The sequence below is a fragment of the Sinohyriopsis cumingii genome, chromosome 2, assembly GCF_028554795.1.
Source record: "Sinohyriopsis cumingii isolate HCF-2022 chromosome 2, ASM2855479v2, whole genome shotgun sequence".
Classification (NCBI taxonomy): Eukaryota; Metazoa; Mollusca; class Bivalvia; order Unionida; family Unionidae; genus Sinohyriopsis; species Sinohyriopsis cumingii.
Window position 1 is genome coordinate 83552759 of NC_142962.1, and position 25005 is coordinate 83577763.

Genomic DNA, 25005 nt, shown 5'->3' on the forward strand with positions numbered 1-25005 from the left:
GCCACCCGAATTTACAATAAATTAAAGGAAGAAATATCCTGAAAAAGAGGAGCATGAGCTATGTCTGGTCAATATGGAAATATGAAACTCATGTCAAAAATAACACATCAGTGAAATACTCTCAACAAACAGAACAAACTATGTTTTGGGTTATCTATTTTTTAAATCAATAATATAAAGAATATTCTGACTGAAAGAATAACATTGCTGATCTTCTCACTCTTTAGTAATAATTGTTTTTGTGCTCCAGCTAAAAGATACAACAGAAAAATGTTCGGAGAGCATAGAATCTAGTCATATTTGGTTGTAAAAACCTTGTTGTCATCTTATCTGAGTTTTCGATTACTGCTTGAACATCTGCAATTTTCTTTCATTATAAGAAATGAGATGTAGACCTTCTTTGAATACATCCTTCAGCTTTTCATGAACATGTTTTTGGGTTAAAAGATATAGATCTTTAATTACAGAATCTTCCCTCTACAGAAATGTTTCATCTGCATCATTTTCACAGTTGAATTTTTCAATGCAGTACGATATTTTATATTTTGTATATGTTTATGTGTTTACAGATGCATGTGCATATGTTCCAGGCTTGTTACCTTGAATTTTAAAATCACTTAATTATTTAGTGTCAAGCCAGACTCTTCACATTATTTTGTACATTCTGTATATATTGTACATAACAGATAGAAGGCCTCAAGGTAGATTAGTTCTGTAACTAATTGAGTTACCTTCTTTAAATAAAGTCTTTATTATTATTATTATTATTATTATTATTATTATTATTATTATTATTATTATCATTATTATTATTATTGTTCAGATCTGCAACACCAAAAGATGATAAAGTCTATTTTTGTCTCTTTCAGGTACAATCACAACAGCAGGATCTATAATGATATCTTTCTGCTGAAACTTAATCCACATAAACAGCTTCAAGTAATTTGCTTCCTTGCTTTCTCATTTATCTACTCTCTGAGTTTCATCTCAAACTGCAATATTTTGTGTTGGCAGATCTTGTGTCATGCCAGTTCCTTACACTTGCATTTCTTTTTGAAGAGTATGTGCACTGGTTCATAATATCTTAACATAGAACTTGAAACACAAGAAGGCTAGCTGTAGTCTGTTTTCTGATTCAGATACTATCAGAATGATTTATCACTTTTTTTAATAATTTGCCTTTGGAACTATTTGCATTGTGAAAAGATTGATTCCATAATAGGAAATTAAAGTGGAAAATCATATAGGCTTCACAATATCAAGAACTGCTGTATAATTCTCTCAAAAGAAAATCTGCAAGTACACCTTACATGATGAGAACAGTTTAAAGTAATTCAGTGACATTAAGACAGATTGCAATTTTCTTTGCATAAATAACATTTGCATATATAACACTCAGTTTAAAAGTATTTTTCATATCATCTACAATAGGTATTAGCAACATAAAAAATAGTTCTTTGGATCAACAGTGAAGTAGCCATTATCAAGAAATTAAAAGAAAGCAGGCCATGCTCTGTCAATGGTCACAGTGAAAAGTTAAAATAGGGAACAATCTTTATCATGTATGCTGAAAAACAAAACTGGTATTGCAAAAAGAAGTTTTAATATAAGGAAATTTTAATAAATAAAATGCCAGGCAACAGTGTGCATCAAGGAAGAAAGTGCTTGGCACAGCTCTGGTAACAAGCAAAGTCTAAGCAGATTATATAGATATAGTCACAGACATGTGTCTCTCTGTACTTCAGGTATCTACTTCTGAAGATGTTTCTCTCATATGTCAAACAACATATATTCACCCTCTCTCAAAATCTCTGATGAAATAAATGATCAGAATGTTTCCCATACATCTGTGAAAGTACAGCAGTAATACTTCTGAATCCTTTTTTGAAAACATTTTTGATAAATTTCTCAAAATTGGATTAGAAAAGTAAATCTTTATTAACCCAGAAAATTTACCACATATTAAGCCTAAAAATTTTCAGCAAAATCTGATAGGCACTGTGTGAGGAGAAACAATGGTGAACTAAATTCTGAAAATATCCCTTTTTCCAGAGGATAAAAGTAAAACCTTACTGTGCATCTACACTGATCACACATCACATCTGCAAAATTTCACAAAATCCTCAAAGTAGTATGGGAGGAGATGCATTGATAAGCTATTTTAAAGATGGAACATCAGAGGGAAAAACTGGTCATGGATGCCACAATAGCATTCCTGTTCTGCACATAAGAGTGGAGACAATCAGTTTACAGTTGAATGAAAGGAAGGTTCCTAAAAGTAATTGACAGTTCACTGGCATAAAGGGCCATTATTGGTTTACTGATGGAAAGAACAAGGTGAGAAATTACTAAGTACACAGGAGGAAGCTGACATAAGAATTGTCTTGAATCAACAGCTGAATACACTCCCACAGTGACTGTCTTTAGCATTCACCGTTGCAGTGGGTGGGGCAGTACAATAAGTTGTGTCATTTAACTCTGCAATGCATTGCTCTGCACCAAGACAGAAAAATCTTGGCAGTTGCATCTTTATGCTGCCACTTGCAGAATTGGAAAGTCTGGAAACTATCCTAGGCTATCTTCCTGAAATTCTCTCATCTGTTGGCAATGATTGGTACAAGAAGCAGATATTGCAACTAGTTCCAACACTATTTAAATACATATATCATACAGAAATGTGATCTAACACAAGTTCAGAAACAGACAGTAGAATATGCCATCTGGGTCATATCAATACATACATTTAAAGACCTGAGATTAAGGACTATTGTTCTTAAATTTCAATATTAATGTAAATTTCATTAGATTTGTGTTTGTAAAACATGTGCCCCCAATGTTCCAATGCCAATCAAAAAGCACACCTGAAGACCCCTAGAGTTATAAGCATAACCAAATAAGCAAAAAACCAACATCTGTGCATAAAATATATGTATTGCATGCAATAATTACAATAAACTATACGAAACGAAAGATGTATATGTTTTTGCTACTAACCTGGACCTGCAGCTAGTTAAAATCCTTGTCACAAATTGGCAAAATGTATGTGCATTAGCATTAGAAAACATATATATATATTCATTCTACCAGGTGAGGTGGGTGGCTAAGTCACATAAAAAATGTAAACTTTGCCTTCTTCTGATAGTTAAGTGCAAACGACTTCACCATGTGATTTTTAGAGGTACACTGACTGACTGTAGATTTTTAGATGCCCTCTTGCCTTAGCCATGTTAGTTCTAGTGTTGTGTTGTAACAAAATATGTTCATCAAATAGCTAGTGTTGATGACAATTATGTCAACAAGCAAACTATTGCACATTCACAAGCATGTATTTGGATAGCTGATTGACCATTAATTCTTTAGCAACTATCACTGCCTGATTTCCACGTTATCTTTTGATGATAAAAACATACAAACTTGTGTTTCAAAACTTCGACAATAGTATGTAAACAGCAATTTGTATTTTAAGAACAGAATCAGTGATCTGGATATTTTAACTGTCTCTTGTACACAATTTCATCATAAATTAATTTGAAACTGTTAGTGAACCAGTAATGGGGGAATAATGGTAGACATCGCCGTGTCTGGGAAGTACCAGATAATTGGATTGTCTGCTTTCATAAACCTATGAGAAAATATATTCAGAAAAATATACAATTCACAGAAGCAAAGCTTAGGTATCATGTTATTGAAGATTTAGCTTTAAAATGCAATTACGTGGGTCAGAAACATATGGGACAATGCTATGTTGTGGAATTTATGATAAGTGCTGTACGATCATGGTGTTTTCTGACTTGACTCATATTTATGAAAATACAGGGAAAAGGTAATGAAGCAAATACTATTTACCCAGTGTCTAAAATTACTACAACTATGTAGACAAATAAACCAAAAATTGACAATCCTATCAATGGACTGTTGCAATGAAGCTATATAAAGTGCGTGGTTACATTATGAAAACCTCTCCTTCTTAAAAAAGATTCACTCACATGCCTGTGTTGATTCAGTTGGAAAGAAGGGTTTAATTCATATGCCAACTATAAAGGAGCCATGTCTGTAATTTTATGCATTTTAGTGTGTTATGTATGAATAGTTATGGTAAGGTTTTATCCACAACAAAGAAATTAGGATGAACAGTATGATCTGAAGACATGTGCATTAGATATTTGTTTTGGATTAAAAGAAACATGCACTGATGCACAAATTTCACTGAAATCAGTCCATTGCAACTCAGACTACTGCATGAAAGGAAGCGCAACAGTTTAAGCTGTTTTATTGAACAGTGACCTTGACTTTCAAGCTCCTGACAACCAATAGCTTTGGATGAAGGTACAAATTTCAATTTCTTTGCAATCTGTCCATAGGCATTATGCCAACATTTTTTGAAACAAATATTTTTAGGTTTTTCTGAGATGAAAGTGACTTTCTTCAAGGTTCACTTATAACCTTTGCTGAATGGAATCAAAAGCATTTCAACTTCAAAAACATACCTTTTTCAAATCAGCAGCTGTTTCTATTTTGAGACTGTCTATAACTTTTGAATGAGACATATGACCACATAATAAATAAGAGGATGTAAATAACTGAAGAAATTCTTATCTATTTGTATTTAACTCATTTTAATTTACATAATAAACATGTTAACCTCGGTTGACATGACTGTCTTAAACTCTGACAAAATACAAACTTTTAAAATTATACCTTCATATACAAAAGGGCTGAAATCCCCTTACATCTGGTTGGTGACCTCAAATCTACTTTCAATTTAATCTATCTATGGACTGCATACTTAATGCAATCATTGTCAAGTACACCTAAAGCATGGAATTCTGCATTGAAAATATGCAGTTGGTAGATTTCTGCTTATTTATTACATTCTGATAGTAAAATTTACCACAGAGGTGAGGTGGGTGTGGGAATGGTGGCTAAGGTAACTATTGATGATAATGTTTAACAGTGTTCCCAGTGTGAAGTATCAAATAATAAATCAAGATTTATCACAAAATGTTCATTAACTTTACATATCAAAAGATGAACTGCAGAAAATACGCTTTATTTTCTTCTCTTTCTAAAACTTGTCAAGATGTCATACCAACCTATTGGCACAATGTGATACTAAACTGATCTTCATACCTTCTTCACAAGAAATGATACCAATAATGGAGCTGGCTATGGGGTAACCTTTCTACTTGACTAATCTGATGATCTGAGCATTTGGATTCAATATACAAATATGTTATGGGGAAGCAGCCAAATGATACATGCAGCAATTGTGTTTCAACTAACTCAAGAATTCTGCAACTAACAAATATTCTGGTAAGAACTCTATAAATTTGTCATTACAACTCAGTTATATATATTTTCTGCAATCAAGTGGTACCTTAAAATTCACATTTTTTCCTGGACCCTGATCAATATTTGCAATACTGAAGGGCTTTTCTCAGGTGGGAACAAACCTATTCTTTCTCATGATTTTTTTCTGATTTTACCTGTAAAATGACAACCCCAAATAAAAATGATGTTGTACTAAAGACACCAATATTGATAGATACTGTTTGGCTTGGACAACAGTAATCCTTAATACTACACAACATTTGTTCATGGAGAATAAAAATTGTAGCAAAAATGGATTCTGAATTGAAAGCTTAATGTAAGCAAACAAAACCATGCAAATTGTGCTTTCATAAATAAGGTTTTCAGCTGTGCTTGTAACTTTAAGTAATACTTACTCCAAGTGAACAACACCAAGTAAATACAAGTGCTCTTCTTTTCCTAAAAAGAAAATGATGATACTGTCTATATAAATGCCTATGTTACAAATGTAAGAAATTACATTTAGGATCAGGTTTTTGTAATGAAAAAGTATTTTAGTGAATAGTTTGTAAATACTATGATTTATATGCACATTCCCTTCTAGACCTTGTGTGTGGATGAAGTACAATATAAATCCACATATCTAGGTGTACAGTTCTTTTCCAACTTGATAAAAGATAGCTTAGCCATAAAATCACATATGCCATGAAATTAAAAAATTCAAATAGATTTCAATTTAAAATTTGTGTCTCTTTTCTTTTCACCCATAAAGTGGACCATTTTGTAACATAAGGATTGGCCTTGTGACATCTTGGTACATTATATACATTTTTATTTCCAGTAATATACAGGAAAATGGTACCAACTGTCTTTTCTATTAAAATAAGAACATCCACAGGCAGCCATGAAAACCTTGAAGTTGCACAAAAAATTAAACACTGAGCTAACACCAATGCCAATACCAGACAACATAACACTTAGAAAACAGTGGAACAAAAATTACTCAGAATGAAAATCTAATCAGGCTATCTATGTATGCATGTAAACATTCATTTGACTCCCTCAAGAAGTTTATATTTTGCCAAGTTCCAAAACTGATTTGGAACAGATCTCAAGACCTAAGTAAAGAAACAAAACAATATGCCTCCTTCTGCTATCACAATGAGAGCATAAAAACAAAGATAACCTGAACATGCTGCAATACAAAATGCTTAAAACGAATGAAGTCTCAACAGTTCATAATAAAGACAAAGTTACCTGGAACAACCATCAAGGTTGACAAGCCAAGTCTGAAAAAATCAACACAAAAGCCATCTACAGTACTTAATTAAGCAGTTCATTTTAAAAAACAGGTGTTCCCCTGAGCATTTGATCAGCATTCAATCTGCATGAAATCACTATATTAATGTCAATTTCAGTAGGTATGCTTATTCTAAGGTTTACTATCCACTCACCCAACTGATAATCTACCAATGATATATTCATCTTCATGTTCTCTACTCCAACCACCAATCTGTAGTTACAAGAGTCCATCAGAATGTAGGCACGTAGACCCCTTCCCATAATTTCTACATCCATACAGCAGTCCATGCCAGTACAGTAGTCAGGAATGTGACAGGTCACTGTGTCTGGCAATGTGGGAGTTGGCACATCCAGACGACAGGCTATAAGAAGAAAAAAGATTGAAAGAAAAATGATCATTATCGGTAAAGTTACTAAAGTTCTTAATTACTAGAAAGTGATGATGGGTAACTGGACACATGCACAGATGATTTCAGTTTGCCCTAGATCAATTCAAAAAGCTAAATGCTACAGTCTACAATCTTTTTCATATACATGTTTACATGTGTTAAAGGCTGAAAAGGAGTTGTAATGGTCTTCCTAAAATGGATGAGGTGTATATATTTATAATCAGTTACATCATTGACATAATGTTACAGATGATATGAATTATCATAATAATATCATCTGGATAATATGATCAGAAAGATACATCAGTCTCAAAAAGAACCCTTCTTATGTTGCAGGAAGAAGTGTGGATGAGTATGTAGTCATTTTTAATTGGCCTTTCTGAATCCTCATCTAGTGAATAATGGGCTAGAGGGACTTCTGAATTATTGCTGCTTGTGAGACTGTTGAGGCTGGATCTTCTTGATTCAGTGTTTGAAGTCTGGCAACTTGTGCAGTGAACATGACCATCTTCCAGTAAGACAAAGATAACAATGGTGATGAAGATTTAATGGATGAACCCACATCAGATTTATCAAAAGAAGATCACTGCTCTTCTCTCTCAGCAAGATGTGATTCACTAATCTCATACACCAGGACACTGACATCCAGAGCATAAAACTTTCCCTATGTGGTGTTTTCATATCACTGGGAGGGGCCAACAAATGATCCTTCAATGGCACTGATGGCAATATGAGCATCAGGTACATTTGCCCTAAGGTAATGAACCATGGAGGTTACAGAATATTCTTGAACCCACATGGGCATTAAGTTTTCATTAACATGGAAAGAGATCCTAACTCCTCCTGAAGACAGGAGGTTGTCCATTGAAGATGAGGAGGAAGAGGGTCCCTTCTTCCTCCCACAGTATGTGCAGTAATTTTAAGTGAAGTCCCACACCTGGTCAAACCAAAAACAACAAACATACTGTCCTTGTGCACATGTGGGAGGACTGAGAGTCCCAAAGGGCCTTCTTGTTCCCATACTTGTCCACACCTTGCAACATTATTAACTCTGAATGACGAAAATTCATGCAAATCAAAATTTTCAGAACCAAAAAAGGGTAGACAACACTTACTATAACACTGGAAAATAAAGGAGGATAAGATATAATGAAGTGTTTCATTATTAAGCAAGAAGAAAAAATTTTTCAAATTCACTAAAAGAACTCAAATAAAGCAAAGACCAGATTGAAAAACATTCCATCAATACAAAAAGGTAGGTGAAATGTCCCATAAAATGTTTTCATACTGAAAATAAAGGCAAAATTTGTTGAGTAGTACATCCAATGTGTAATGCATATGTTGCCCAAGGAAAACCATGGGTAATATTTGATATGTTGGCTGTAAGTAAGGAGTCAGACTGGGATCATATTCATTTCAATTCTGGCCCTGGAAGAGAAAATAATTAGCTTAGACTTGTGAGTATGAGTTCTTGAAAGGAAAGCAATGCAATGGTAGAAGATAATGTAATAGTGCTTTTAAATCTCAGCTTTAGGATAGGACAAATGATCACTCTACTGTCAGTCAAAATTGAGAACAAAATATACTGTGCACTGTTACATATTCATTAACATTTACATTGGTATACAGAGCATTCAGTCTAGCAGATAAACAATGACAAAACAAATTTTACAAAACTAGAATTGAAAATAAGTATTATAGGTACCAATGATCACAATTATATCTCTGTTTTAAAATGTGGCTTCTTCAAACAGCTAGGGACAAAAATATTATGACAAGAACAGCTACTTGAGAGGTCACCAGATGACAATACCCTGATTGGACAACTCACCAATATGATATCTTGCAGAATAATAAACTCGTCAATGAAATATCTCACCAAACAACAAACTTGCTGATGAAACTCATGGAAAGTTATTGAGTTCCATCAATAATTACCATAAATTAGTTAAAACTCAAAACAAATACTAAATCATGAGACTAAGTGTAGTTATGAATATGTACAACATGGCAAACATACTTTTGGCAAGCTTGTTGTTTAATAAAATGCAACATCAGTGATTTTGTCTTCCAGTACATGTAGCATCAGCAATTTTTTCATTCCTTCAGTTGTTGCAGTGGCAAGTTGTCCCATCTGCAAGTTGTCATTCAAATAAATTGTTATGCAACTTTGCTTAAGAACCCCTAAGTTAACAAATTTACAATTATAATGACTATCAATTGTTTATGGCTAATTATAGATGCTGAGACCAGCAGTGGATAAGTGGGTAGAATGTTGACTTGTGACCATAAGGTGCAAGTTCAGTTTCCATCATACTATTAGTCCAAATTGGCTACTATGGAGTGCCCCTGGACCAAGTAATTTACTCCACTTGCCTCAGCATGATATCAACTTCAAATGTTGTAGTGATATAAAACACCAAAACACAAAAATCTAACAGCCTAGCCACATTGGTATTAAAGTCAATCAAAAGGCAGTTACAGCAGGAACAGTTAAAGTCCTGCAGTCATCCGTTTCAAAATTCAGACACTATATAAATCGCTATGTTCAATACTTTGCAAAATATGTGAAATAAAAAATCCACAAACCAGCTTAAGAACATCCAAACGCCAGTCATAGTGGATGTCTGAATGTCACAATTTTATTCAGGACAACTAGACTATGGATAAATGTGTGTTTTAAGTCTCATTGTAATTTTCCAATTAGATTAGGAGTAGCAAAAACAAACTTGTGCTAATGGACAGATAAAGGATGGAAGATGGATAGAAGATAGCTGATGGATGAAAAACAACCCATAAGCTCTTTTGATCTATGACCAGTAAATAACTGCCATTAACATGACATCATCATTACTCACTGTTGTATCTGTACAATGTTTGGAAACAAGCTAAGAAAATTGAATTTGTGGACAAATTATCTTTAGTTTCATATTTATTACAGCTGCTGATATATCTTTATTCATTGCAAATTCAACACTGTCTTTCAGATTTTGATGCTTCTGCTATCTCATTAAAGTGCATTTTAATTCCACAATATATGAACAATACTTCTCAGTATAACACTATTAAAAATGCAAACCTAATTTTGATAAATCCATTTCCATTTTGTTTGAAATGAGCAAGAATAAAAAGCAACAATGAATACATTTCTGAGACCATAAACAAACCAGAGACCCTCAAAGGGACTTTTGTTTTACTGTCTGAAAATAATTTTGTGAAATCCAGGTCAGATTGGCACCATTTTTATGTAGGAGCAACTAGACACCACAATTAGTCTTTTTACTTTCCAGTTAGGAGGAGTAGAAATAACAATATTCTCAAGATGGCTGCCATGGTGGCTATGTTGGATTTGAGACTGGCACTATATTTATTTGGGATCAACATTACTTTAGCAATACTGGTGGTGAGAATGGCACCATTTTTATTTAAATGTCATCATGAACCAAGCAGACATGATAGTAAGTCTTCTTGCAAAAAGCATGACTTTCCGTTCAGGATTTTTTTTTAAATGTTATTTTTTATGTAAACAACAAATAATGGAAACATTGTATCTAACTGCTGACCTTGTTCCAAAATCAGTGTCAGTTTAGTAAACAACCTTTTAAAAAACTATTTAATTATCCTTCTCAGAGTAATAATCATTAAGTTGAGTCAAGGTCATACCTGGGCTACATGATAATTATCATGTAACAAACTTCTATATTTTCCAGAAGGAAGAACTCTTGACCCCCATCTGGGAATCTGTTTTGCAATTTAGTTAGTCTTAAAACTGATGTTATCATAAGAATTCTATCAGTCATGCCTTAACACTTGAGATGTCAAGTTGTTTTATGGTGTGTCATGATTTCCTTTTTCTCATTTTTCACTTTGTTTTCTTGGGAAATAAATTATTTGTTAAATTTTACAAAGCTCATTGTCTTCACTATTTTCTGTTACTTTATTTTAAGAACATAGACTTGTAACAGTCTCTGTCCAGATATATTTTTTGTTATGAGCACTCTGTATTTCCAGAGAAAATTCACTTGAACAAATTGAAGAAATAAATTCCAGCCCTAAATGAATCAATGGACACAACAATAATACAATTTGATTCAGCTAGATCTTATGCTCAGATGATTTATTTTTTCAGTAACAAAATTATATAGTCTTCAACTTGACCTCAGGTCACTAAAAAAAAACTTACCAATAACCTAGACCCAGACCCAAATAAACATGTTTACTTCTATTAATAATGATCAGGGTATTAAACCCATACACAGAGAGAACATTTTAGCTGTGTATTATTTGTTTACAGGAGAATAAAAAAAATCAATGATTCAGGACAAGTAGAAAGTAGAAAATAAATTTCCTTTTGGACAAAGTTAAGTCCAAAAAAAATTAAAAATTATAAAACCTATCAAGTTAACAATGCAAATTAAATATACATAACATGTGGCAGTCCTCTAAGTAATTAAGGAGGAGTAACAATAACAAACTTGTGCTAATGGATGGACAGACACTAGACAAAAGGTCATTGCATAAGCCTCTCTGGTCTATGACCATTAGAGCTAAAATGATTGAGGTAGCACTCTGAAGCTTTGTATGTTGCATAGGGTTAGAATTTTAAATAAAGAAAGAATTTCCCTAAGCCTCCTCACTGATTATACTGGCTATTTAAAAAAGACATATTGTTCAAAGAACCTTTAATTTTCTTTATTTTGGTGTATGATTGATGGGTGTAATATCGGTTATAGAGTATACAGCTTGACCTTACTTCAGATGTGCACCTCTCAAAAAACTGCTTTGTCATTTTCACACCCTGGAGTTTCAGTGGTAAATTGTATATAAATAAAAGAGCTGATAACTTTTTTTTTACATTTTATATGTTTGGTGATTCATTCATTTCACTTTCAGAAGCTGAAAACTGTCTAGTCTGAAAAATTAATTTTCCCTATTGTAATAACTGCTAAAGATTGTGAACTTTAGACTAATTCAGGCTATTTTTTTTAGCACAAGGGAGCAGCCATTTTGGTTAGTGTGGCTTAGATCATGTACAATTTCCACAAGTACAACATCCAAACAAATTCCAGGAACAGTGCATAAAAGTAACATAGAGGTATAACAACATTCTCTTCATTGTGCATGTTGCAAATGTAAACAACTTCACCTTACACCCACCACTATCTCAGAAGTTCATAATATTATTAGAGCACCCCCATACGATGATATTTGAAATCTGACTGCAAATGAAAATGCAAATTAAGTGGAATCTCATGGTCCATACTTGTCAATAACAATAACTTGGTGCCTCTCACCTTTGTTCCATCCATTTATTGCTGGATGGTATGGTTTGTTTGATCTACTGCATGGAGTGTTCTCCAGATATTCTCCAATACCAAGAGTCTCAAACAGTCTGGCTAATAAAACACCTTTCAGTAGCTTCACACCATCTGCCCCATGACCAGACAAGAAGCGGCTCAAAGAAAAATCTGCAAGTTCAATTAAATTTTTTTTAGTACTTGTACACATTTTAAAAACTAGGACATAAACAGTCTAAAAGTAAAGTTTCTTTCTTTCCATTATGCAGCATATTGCAAATAAAAGACCTCCATTGCTGACATATCTTCTGGTCCATACCTATTCAAAGATTTAATGAAATTAACTTTGTTGCAGCACTTCCAGTTTATATACTATTTATGCCACATTTTATTTTCATGGCAACATAAAATAATGTACAATATTTTAAGTTTTACAATACGACTTCTGTGCAACTTGCTTGACATGTGTAAAAGGTTTGGTTAAAATATCTGTAATGGTTTCAGACTAATCCTCCAGAATTAAAAATATTTATGACAGACACATCTAAATATACCCTCTCTCTATATTACATACTAGGAAAGGGAGACAGTGAAAAAACAAAACAGGAAGATGACAGAGCCATTTATATCAATTACCCCATCAAACTTTCTACTAGGAGATACAATGATTTGTCTAGGTTCTAATAGATAGTAAGTATGTATGTTTCTAGTAGGAAAATGACAGGCATCATGAGCTTCTTCCCCAGAATTGAAAGCATAAATGGTGCCTGGATAATTGAGCAAACAAACAAAAGGATAGAAATATTTGACAAAAAAAAGAACTAAAGAATTGTCAATGGCAAAAGGCATGTGACACCATCATCAATAATCTAATATGTGTATCATGTTTCACAGAGGTATCTGATGTGACTAACAGTTACTGAACTCAAGGGCTGCTGCACAAGTTTCATATGGAAATGTACCCCTTCCTCTTCTACAGTACCTATGCTGTATGCCCATGATGGATAAGAGTCTACATCATGTTCTGATTTGAAAACATATCTGCAACTAGTTACTTCCAGGTGTAAGTAAAAAAGGTCAAAATCTTACGCAGAAATCATTGAAGCTCAACAACTGTCAGCACATCTTCGTTTGATAATCATGGTACGTACCAAGCATCACAAAAATCAATCAATAATTGAAGACTAATTACAATCAAAAGACTGTGACACATATGCACCAAACTACAAATTAAAATAACCCTTACTAAATCCAAGTGACCAAAGTAATATGCTGTATGTGCTGTTACATTTAACCCTTTACCTCATAGAGCATAGTGACAAAGTGCAGCTCGCTATACATAGAACACAGGTTACCTAGTCGACCGTATACGCATAGCTTGCCTGTGAACTATTAAGCAATGTAGTGTATGTTACGTTTAACAGCAATTTTAACCATTTTACATTTTTGGTACACATCTATTACATGTGGAACAATTTAAGAGTAAAGTCCGATTGTTATAGCTGTGTAATTATTTATCACGGAATAATTTGTTATGTGCTTTAAAATCTGGAGAGAATTCATTCACTGTCATGTCAGTGAGGCCGTGTGACCAACCGTAGAGCTGCCATTTCTCATACTCGAAATTTACAAGTTTTTCATCTGTGTCTACATCACTAAGTCATCTAAATTTGATAATTTATAAAAACTAATTGCAGCCTATATCAATATCAGAGCCTTTACCTAGGTTATTGAATCTTTCATAGTTGTGATTCTAATCATGAAAACTTCGTAAGTACTGAATGAAATCCGCGACCGCCATTTTGGAGAGTGGAGATTACGACCCAGTTACTTTAAATAGCAGATATCGACCAGTACATAAACACTGACCACGTGATCTGACGTAATTGTCATTCACAGAAATGAATGTAGTATCTAATAAGGGGTTTTCCCCGAAGGTGGCACTACGAAAACCGGCTTAAAATGGCTGATGTTTACAGCAGACGTCAAAAGGCGCTTCTATGGGACTTTTGTAGAAGCGTCAAAAGTCGCTTCGATGCGACTTTTGTAGAGGCGTCCAAAGACGGTTGTATGAGGTAATGGGTTAAACAAGCATGGTACCCAGGGAAGGCAATTTAAAAAAAAATATATGTCAAGGTACTTTTGATTTCACAGAGTTCATATTAAAATAATGAAAAAATTCTAAATTGCATCTATGGGTAATAATAATAATAATAATAATGACCTTATTTAAAGAGGGTAGCACAATTAGCTAAAAACTAATATACCTTGAGGCCCTAGCTCATACAAAGGAATTTATTTATTTAAGCTGCATCTCTGAAGCCACTGGATATATTGGGTTTGGAAGAAGGAAATAGAGTGGGCATTTCTAATCTCAACTGGAATACTATTCCAGAGCAGAGTTCCAGAGTATTGGAAACTTTTTTAAAATTACTCCTTATTTGGTTTGGGAATTTTATACTGTTTGGTAGACATGGATCGCAGGTGGGGAGTATTACCAGGTAGCCTATACTGGAATAGTGATTGTAAATGTTCAGGAGCACTATTAAGAGATATCCTGTACATTAATTTGACTTTTCTCCAACAGATTCAGTCTTTAATAGGTAATATTTGTAACCTACCAGCTAAACTTTCTTTGCTTTCTTTCTGGATTGATATTAGCCCAAATGCTCTTTTTTGAAGATGTTCCAGCTTTGCTATGTTTTTATCATTTGAATTACCCCATACTGTACTATAATAATCCAAATAGGGTTGTATGTAACTGTTATAAAATAGTTTTCTGTGCCTTTCAGGGGGAAAATGTCTTATCCTACTAAGAAGCCATAAACTTGAATTGACTTTTTACTGATATGTTTGATATATTCAGTCCATGATAGATTATTATCTACCAGAACACAAAGTAGTCTATCAAGACAGACCATTTGCAGATTTGTATCCTTTCATGTCAGACATAGTTCATCACTATCAAGATTTGTCCTTCTTTGCCATGTTGAGATAAGTAATATTTTAGTTTTACCAGTATTTACCACCATTACATGTGCACCAGTTTTCCAGTTTGTGTCCATAAGATTATGCCATATACAGCATCCAGATGTAAGTAAATATTTAAAAAACTTGTACAATGATATGCCAAAATATAAATCTTCCAAGGAGAGCCAACGTTTCATAAAAATAAAAATTAATACAACTGCATGAGTACTAGTAGTTGCATTCACAAAATTCTATTGAAAATGTCAATAACTCAATAAAATAGCTGAACAAACACTGATTTGTCAATATGCATATCTTCAGACAATGACTATAATTAAAAAAATGAAAACATTCCTCTTGATGGCCTGAAAATTTATTCAGTGTATGTATCAATATAAATAAGTCTTTTCAGTTTAATTTCTCTCATCAGAGCATCTACATAGCTAGCTAAATTTCAGTTTGTCAATCCAAATTGGGTTTTTGTGATCTTGCTTACAAATTTCTTCAGATAGATGGTCGGATGGATAAGCAAGACCAATTCAAAATACCCCAGATGCATGCAATGTGGGCATAAAAAAGAAGAGAGACAGACAGATTAAAATATTTTATTTATAAGAACTTTCAAGTTGTTGTTATGCAACATCCATAGTGCACCATATTTCATTTACCTGGCAAAGCAAATCCTCTTCGCCAGTCACATGTGGGTTTGGTGATTTTCACATCTTTGAGAAGAGTTTCCTGAATCAAGCAGTTATTTTCTTCACTGAAGCATATGCTCATATTTAAGGTTATCTGGTACTTCTTTTCTGTCTGAAGGTCAGATATGTTGTAACTGTAATATAACAATTATGTTGTTACTTTTAACTTAATGTAAAGTGAAATTGTACATTATATCATTCTGAGTCCTACCTTTAAGAACAGAGTCGTTTGTTGTATAAATTACATCAAAGCAATTCTTTTTTTTCCTAAGGCATATAAAATAAGTAAACTAAATCCTTTCTTAATAAATAATAAATCTTCTTATATTTTTATTTAACACCTATCAGAAAATATGAAAGTGTTCAATAAGTAGAAACCTGAGCAATAAATTCTCAGAGTTTAAAAGACTACTGAATACCATGAAGTACGTATAAGCAGAACAATTACTGGAACATTTCCTGCTCATATTTATCAAAAAATGTCATTGTACCTAAATTGTTTTACCTCAATCGTACAAGACCCATCAAGTCCATATGGTTAACTGCTCCTGTAAGAATGAGAATAGGGTAGCAGGAATTAGTCTTTAATGTAGGAATTCAGAATGTTAAGATATCATGAGACACTAAACAGTTTTGATCAGCATAAGTCCTTGTTTAATTGCATTTTCTACTTTGTCTATGAAGTCAAAGGATTCTGTTTTTAATAAAATCAAATTTGGCAACCAATAATGTGGAACACAGATATAATAAAACCTCTCAGGATTCACTGAAATGTGCTTGAATAAATCAATTATAGTTACAAAATGGATAAAATAGATTATGTCATCATTCTGGAAACAAAAATGTATTTTATTCATGCTAAAAAATAATTAAATTGAAGTTCATTACATATAGGACTATTCCAGTAAAACATATGCCCTCTGCAGGGAAGGCACTTTCAGATTTAACCAAGCCAAAATAGAAGCAATAACAAAAAGTATGATCCATCATTGGCTGTGTTTTAATCAAAACGCAGTGCACAATAAAGAAATATATTATTTTAAATATTTCTGGCCAGAGGTTAGTGAGTGATTTTAGTTTAGGTTGGTGATACAAGCAATTTAAATGACTGCTGACTGGTGGTAACATATACTGAATTCTCATATAAAGTCTGCTATTTTTATTGTATTCATTCTTTATTATCAATGAATTGTTTTTACTTTCGTTTATTTGTCTGTCAGTCATGATACTGTGATTGAAAAAATTTTTTGGTGGCTTATTATTTGTAGATGTTGTGGTTCAGTTACTTAATACCTACTAATTTAATGTCCAAAACTATAGATATAACAATAGATATTTCTGTTATAATACTGAATAATTATTTTTTATCCTTACTAAATGGTCATTTTGTTATGACTATGCATGCATGCTTATTTCAGTGTTTGCTACATTTTGCTAATATTTCTTTGTTCTTAGTAGACCTGCTGCTTTTGATTTGCATGATGGTTAAATCTTGTACTGCTTTAAATTTAGTCCAATGCTGTGATTTTTTTCCATATTTTTTCCAAAAATTTATTTGTAAATAGATATTACTTAATTTGTCAGATACAAAAAAATGAATGCATGTGGAAATGATGTATGTGTACTCTTACACTATATAATGTCTTGTAAGACAAAGAACTATTACACTTTTCTTTTAATATTGAGAAAATGACAAAAGAAAAAAAGAACATTTATGAACATACAGTAAAATAATTTAAATGACACAATTATCAATAAACTCTGACATCACAGTGAAAGCTAATTTTGAAGAAAAGTGACAATGTTACTACCAATACTGACATAAATAGATTTACCTATTTAACCAACAATTCAAGAATGAATTAATTGGAAGGACATATATAATACTAAACAATATGATCTTTCAGTAAATACCAAAAAGTGTTTTCTTGACAATACTGCACTTAAAAATGAATGAATACTAAATTGCATAAGCAAGATCAGTGGTATTATTAAATGTCTAAGACACAATGCAAACTGAAGAAAACAAATACGTAACACATTAAATATACTGTGTATAATCGATTATAACTTGAATCAACTATAAATTGACCCACCCACACCATTTTAGGATCAAAAAGCCAATTTCTCTTTGACCCTTCTGTAATTCAGGGTATATTTTGCAAGACTGATAGGAAAAATGAAGAAAAAACCAGTGTAAAATACAATATTTTTCTTCAGTGGAATATGTTACAAATAAAGTAACAACTTCCAATTTGTTCATATTCATGTAATAAAATCCATTAAAATCCATAATGCTTGACAATTTAAAGCCATTTATATGATAAATCCATGAATTCAGTTATAGGTCACATATCAGTATAGAAATTGCAGTTCAAAATGATATGGATCACACTATTTTGTAATATGTTAATTCCACACATCTTACAAATAAACAATAAACAAGTCCAAATTCTTCTGATTCACAATATCCTAAAACTGACACTATCTAATGTCATCTGGTACAAAGTCTAAGAATTCATCCTCATTGTCTTATTAAGTTCTGAAATCCTCCATCATCATCTATCATTGCAAATCATCATCTAGTCATCATAAATATCATTGACTCCATTTCCTCTGTTTCACTGTCACATGAGGGTGCTTATGTAGAGCCTTAGCTTGGGGTCTGTAGGTAACAATCTGATTAAAATCAAGATAGCACTTAAATAATCAATTATTATGTATATCATGTCATTACTAGCCAATCAACTGGGGCTGAAGAAATAGTTTGGTTCAGGGGGCACTAGATGTCATTGTTGGATTCATGACCAATCAGAGAAGACAAACATGTTTGTGTTCATTTAACATGCAGTGATCCTGTTCCTTTTTGTGGATCATTTTTAACTGAAAATCCTGCTGCCATCCCTAGGCACTACCTTAAATTATTCTATATGTCATATGCACATTATAAACAAAGTTATCTGGTCATCTGATTTAACAACCAAAACATGCCATGAATTCACCTTGGTTCTCAAACACTTCACCATTGGGGAATAACCTTGCTATTCAGCCTCTGGGATCAGACCAGATCTAGAGTAGGGATTATGCTGAGATCCCCCAAGTACAGACTGAGATCAATCCACCTTAGGCAGCTTCTGGGAACAGCCAAGCTCTACAACAGGGATTACACTGGGATCATCCAATTCAGACCTTGATATCATTCCAGGTTATTAGAATGGGAGCAGCTCAGTTCTTAACAAGGGATTATACTGGGATCACCTCAGTACAGACCTTGGGATCACTCCAGGTCAGTAGAATGTTAGAATAAAGGATTAGTAAGGCTCCGATAAACCTGCCTTGTGCCTTCTTTTCTCTTCATGTGAGTAGCCCCAACAGAAAAGCCAGATTTATTGATGTTGTAAATAAGTTAGTTCGGGAAGGCTCTCTAGACTCAAGAGTAACCATTAAAATGCCCTTGTTGCATGATGTTTATAAGTAGATAATATCATTAACATTATTAGGATATTCTATTTTGTGTTGGTAAGAGAGAGATAATGTAACAATGTACATATTGTTTTTATTTAGTTAATCACAGAATGTACCAATTTGAAAAAGTGTGTGTGTGTGTGCGTTTGCATTTGTGTGTGTGTATGTGTGACAATTATGCTTAATGAAAGCAAATCACTAACCCCATTTGTAATCTATCAGAGAGATATTCGCTTCAAGCTGCTCAATTCTGATTGAGAATCTGAGGTTGCAAGTGTCCATTAGCAGATGTATATTGAAGGAGCGTCTGATCTTTTGAACCTCCACACAACAGTCCACCTCCTGACAGTCAGCTGGTATGTGACATACTAGGAAGTCTGGTAGAGCAGGTAGGTTTAGGTCTGATGGGCATTCTAAAAAGAAAGGGCATATTTTACAAAATAGTTTTCTTATTTCTTCCATGCAATACTATCATGCTTGAATGAATCTGTCAGTATCAACCTGGCATTTACAAAAGTCTATGACCTCATTCAAGAAATTCTGGTTTCAATTTCTTGCAATTATCACTTATAGCATGTGGCATATTTATTACTTTATTTAATCCTGACACATCTGACATTAATTTGTTAATTGACATATTAAGTAGATATCAACTGGTATATCAAATCATCATAATTGATAAAAGGAAGGCAAGCTTAATCAATATACTCAAAAGAGGGATAGCGCTGGCTTTAAAAAAGTTGTTGCCCCAAAAATCGGCAATCTCAATATTTTGTTCCCAATTTTCAAAAAATGTCACCATTTTCATAATACAGTACTATCCATTTATCTCAACATCCTCATGATCATGGTAATATTGTTGACATAAGTGGATGTTTAGATAAGTAAGTGGGGGGCTGAAAATAAATTGAAATTTTGCATACAGGTGAAATTTTTAAGAGATGACCTGTCGTCAGTGAATAGGATTTAAGCTGAGAGAAAAAAATGGAAACTTTCATTAAATAAAGACGACAAGTCTGAAATACACTTGTATATTTGACAACTTAAATTTGTATAGTACACTACACAATGTGTTAAATAATATACATGCATATGAAATATCCATGAATTTGAATGTTCGATCATATGTTAGAAAATTCATGTATCAGTCAAATCCCATTAGAAAACAATACAACTAAAATGTATCTATAAAACACGGTAGTCCTCATTTGATCTATATCCCATTGTCAACAAACATGTTTCATGAAACAATTCAATCTGCTATTTATTATACAAGTTTTATAGTTGTTTATATGCTATATGTACATGTACTTAAAATGGCTTAGATTTTGATCAGCCAGAGACAACTACCATTATGCTGAGGCTACCAAGGGGATGAGGCTGTTCATTGGGAAATAAAACATGTTAACAAATTAAAAAGTTGAACATTCCTTTGCAAGATATCCCACCTTCATTTAACTCAACAGCCAGATATCTATTGTTTATAAATATTGGAACTTTAATTTGGGTTTTCAACCACCATAGGTAGAGACTGTAAGCATGAACTTTTTTACTGCAAACAGGAAAGTTTCACAGCACAATAAATGTTCCAATCAATATGAAAAATGAAAGAATGCTTTAAGTTTGTTACTGACTTCTTCTGATCAAAGGTCTTTGGCTTGTTGTGATAAAGTTTCATGTGTTATTGAAGGCGCCACTAAAGACCCTCTTTGAAGAACCAAACAAATGCCCATTTGTTACTGCTGCAGCAACATCAAATAATTATAAAACATTAACGTAGAGAGAATTTTTGTATTTTATTGTCTTACTATATATATACAGAACAATCGATGCTTCAAAGGTAATCAGTTTTCTTTGAAGTTTCAGTAAAACTATATTTTCTGGTACATTTTTCAAAAAGGAAATAAACTGCCATCATCTGGTAGATTGTAGTTGTTCCCGTTCCTGCCTTCAGAGGTGGTTGATTGTAGCTAGTCAGGTAGCATGACTATTTGGGTTATGTTACAGCACAGAGTACTAAGGCCAGACATCAGCATTGGTGGAGTATGATATAACAATGCTATGTTAGGGTGGTTTGACAATACGAACAAAGGATTTGTTTATGTAACAATAGATTTCAGTGCAATTTTATAACCGAAATTGCGGCTTTCAGTTACGGCGGATTTGAATTTCTCAACTCCAAACCCATGACTGTATAAACAGTTTTTAACAGCCAAAAATGTTGTCACCAATACTATGGCCAGATGGTATATTTTGTTGCCAATAAGGAAAAAAATTTGCAATTTGTGACATTGGCATGATCCCTGCTCACTAGATCAAAACATTCCACTTTTACAAGCAGATTCCTTTAAGCATGAGCATTTAACCCTTTGCCATATAGAGTGAATGGCTATTTAGCACTTCAATATACTTGTAGCAAAGATACCCAGTCCAGTGCACTATAAATAGAACACCTGTTACCTATTTGACTCCACACACATAGGCCTACCTGTTAACTGTTAAGCAGTGTATTGTATTTTACATTTAACAGCAATTTTAACTGTTTTACATTTTTGGTACACATATATTATGTATGGAAAGAAAACAGAGTAAAATCCAATCATGATACCTGTATAATTATTTTTCACCAAAGAATTTTTTATGTGCTTTAAAATTTTGAGAGAACTCATTCACCATCAAGTCAGTGAAGCTGTGTGACCAACTATAGCTGCCATTTCTCATACTCAAAATTTACAAGATTTTATCTGTGTCTACATCACTAAACCATCTGAATTTGATAATTTATAAAAACTAAATGTTGCCTACATTAATATCAGAGCCTTTACATAAGTTAAAGACGCTTTCATAGTTGTGATTCTAATCATGAAAACTTGAGTAAGTACTGAACAAAATTTCGACCAAAGCAAAGACGGTGACCACGTGATCTGATGTAATGGTCATTCACACCAATGAATGTAGTATCTAATAGGCAGTTTTCCCCAAAGGTGGTGAAAACCTGCTAAAAATGGCTGATGTTTACAGCAGGCATCAAAAGGTGCTTCCATTAGAATGATGTAGAGGTATCAAAAGGCACTTGTATGCAAATCAGGTACAGGCATCCAAAGGCGCTTCCATGTAAATGGAGTAGAGGCATCCAAAGGCACTTGCACGAGGTAAAGGGTTAACAGTGGAATAAAATGAACCTAATGTTTGTTTTTAACATATATTTAAATGAAAAAAATCTGAGGTATCACTACACAGAGACAGTCAGCTGTTACTGCACCCTATTGTAGTCATAAAGAAATGAACAAGTTTTTACTCATTTTTCCTGGAAATTTGTCTTAAAAACCAGTGAGGAATGTATGATGCATTAGATAGAAAATAGTTGTAAATTCTAAATAAAAAAATTAAAGAGGTACTGAATTCAGCCTCTTGGCTGTTACTTGGGATGACCAAGCAAACATGAATGATCTGGCCAGTCAAATACAAAAATATCTAGAAAATGCAACAAAAATGATGCTTCATATTTTGGGTGTTTTTTTTTCAGTTAGTGCTTAATAGAGAAGATAGTTTTGGTGCATCTGATCTTATACTAATGCACTGGATTTCCACAAAAGTGAAGGAAATATACAATAACCTACATTAGTCACAGTGTTGAATGATTTGAAACTTTCTCTTAATATGGTTTAGAAACAATATAAATTGTTAAACTTTTTATCAGAATTTCAAGTACACCAAGCATTCATCCAATACCTTCCATCTCTTTGTGTCTAAATCAAAAGACTCATTCAGTGCATTCAACATTTTCATCATGGTACTTGGAGGTGTGATGATGCAAGCTAAATATATTATGTAAAATGAAATTATATAGTGTCATGCAAGGAGTATGGTTACAGATTCTGGTTTAAAGACAAGTAAAATTGTTGAAGAATTTACTTTCTGGCATAAAGTTCTTTTATTTATTGTGTATACCAAACAAAGAATAGTCTGTTTTGGAGCAAATTCATACTTTTATTCCAGCCCTTCACAGCAGGGCTGTATGGATTGGATGACTTCAGACACTCTTGACTTCTTAGATAAGGTGAAATTCCCAGTTCCTCAAACAGGCGTGACACAAGGAGGCTGGATAGTATATTGCCAGTCTGGACACCTGCTTGCTTCAACCAGGAGTCCAAGGAAAAATCTACAACACAAAACCCAGTCAATTTCATTATAAAAAATTATGATATATTTCACACATGAAGAATGTAAAAGTACATGTACTGGGAAACACATGTATAGTGAGAAAGATCTATAGCCTAATACCACAAATAATTCAAATTTGTTCGTATATTAGCATTTATTTTCTACATCCAGTTTAAACGGGATATGAAGGCTGCATCAAAATTTCATAAATTCATAGCATTCATATAACATTCCTACAAAAAAAGAATGTTAGAATTAAACTATTATGTGCTCATTTTTTTCTCTGTTAACTTTACATTGTCAGAATCGTGCAGTAGTTTTCCATACTATCTGGTTTCATACTGCAACACAAGTGTGTCTAAAATTAGTATTGTGTATTAGGAACTGTCATTCATTCCAAAACTTGATAAACATGAAATTGTACTGTAAATTTGATTACATTTCGAAGTCAGTCTCCTTACTATACTCGAAACAAAATGAAAGTGACATTCCATGGCGTTGTTTTTATAATTTCAATTAAAAGAATTAATATGTTTTGCACGTTCTAAACAGTCAGTGACAGAACAGAAACACTGGTGCAGTTGATTCAATGCCAGTCTACTGCTCAAATCACACATACATCATATGGCATTGACTCAACTATGAAAAAAATCCATCACAACTGAGCAAAATTGAATTGGATCAATAGAAAAACAAAATCTATCCATTCCAGACCAACTGAAAAAGTTGTTTAAATTTGCATTCATTCGCAATATGACTCTAAATTTCAATTTTAAGTAGACAAACAAACAAAACATTTTTTAAAAACTAATGGGAAGTATGTGACAAAGTTTAAAGGTTGTTAGGTGGTGCTATGTGCACATTATTATTGTTACTGTGTATTGATAAAACTATGGGTATGTATTTATTTTCTTATGTAGTATAAATTCAATTACTTTGTTTCTTGTAGTGTATTCTTTTTATTATCAAGCCTAAGGTAATAAAACAAAATGAGTATATAATAAAAAGGTTACTGCATTTATATAGAAAAATATTCACTTGTTTTCTTGGACTAATACTGCACTTCCAAAGTGTGCAGTGTTACTCAGAAAAAGTAATTCATATTTTCTCATACAAATGCAGTAACCTAAAATTATATGGACTATGTTTAGGAAGTCTGTCCTGCATGAATTTAAACATCAGTCTCTTTTCCATAATATCTGTCTTTATCACATATGGATCATCCAAATCACTTTGAACTGTTTTTGGACACACAGACACAACAACATTAATAAAAATGTGATTAGAAATTGAGTGGCATTCTACCTGAGGGTTGTTCCTGTAAAACATATCTGGGACCCAGCGAAGGCACTTTTAATGTAGAATACTCATCTGTATATGCAGTTTAGAATTTTGCATCATTTAAATACA

At 33.0% G+C, this 25005-nt stretch overlaps 2 protein-coding genes across 2 annotated transcripts in view; both read right to left on the reverse strand.

The window, feature by feature from the left end:
* The window catches only part of LOC149805294 (uncharacterized), a 190745-nt gene extending 174293 nt beyond the window's left edge, over nucleotides 1–16452 (reverse strand). The window contains exons 1-5 of the mRNA XM_089933887.1: nucleotides 16415–16452; nucleotides 15937–16100; nucleotides 12296–12469; nucleotides 6765–6974; nucleotides 5727–5769 (exon numbers count right to left, since the gene is read on the reverse strand). Coding sequence (XP_089790013.1) covers nucleotides 5727–5769; nucleotides 6765–6974; nucleotides 12296–12469; nucleotides 15937–16100; nucleotides 16415–16452 — 629 coding nt within the window. The remainder of the gene's footprint in view (nucleotides 1–5726; nucleotides 5770–6764; nucleotides 6975–12295; nucleotides 12470–15936; nucleotides 16101–16414) is intronic.
* Nucleotides 16453–16467: 15 nt separating this feature from the next.
* Nucleotides 16468–25005, reverse strand: part of LOC149805295 (uncharacterized) — a 78490-nt gene continuing 69952 nt past the window's right edge. Inside the window, exons 19-21 of the mRNA XM_089933901.1 lie at nucleotides 23420–23593; nucleotides 19635–19844; nucleotides 16468–16514 (exon numbers count right to left, since the gene is read on the reverse strand). Coding sequence (XP_089790027.1) covers nucleotides 16468–16514; nucleotides 19635–19844; nucleotides 23420–23593 — 431 coding nt within the window. The remainder of the gene's footprint in view (nucleotides 16515–19634; nucleotides 19845–23419; nucleotides 23594–25005) is intronic.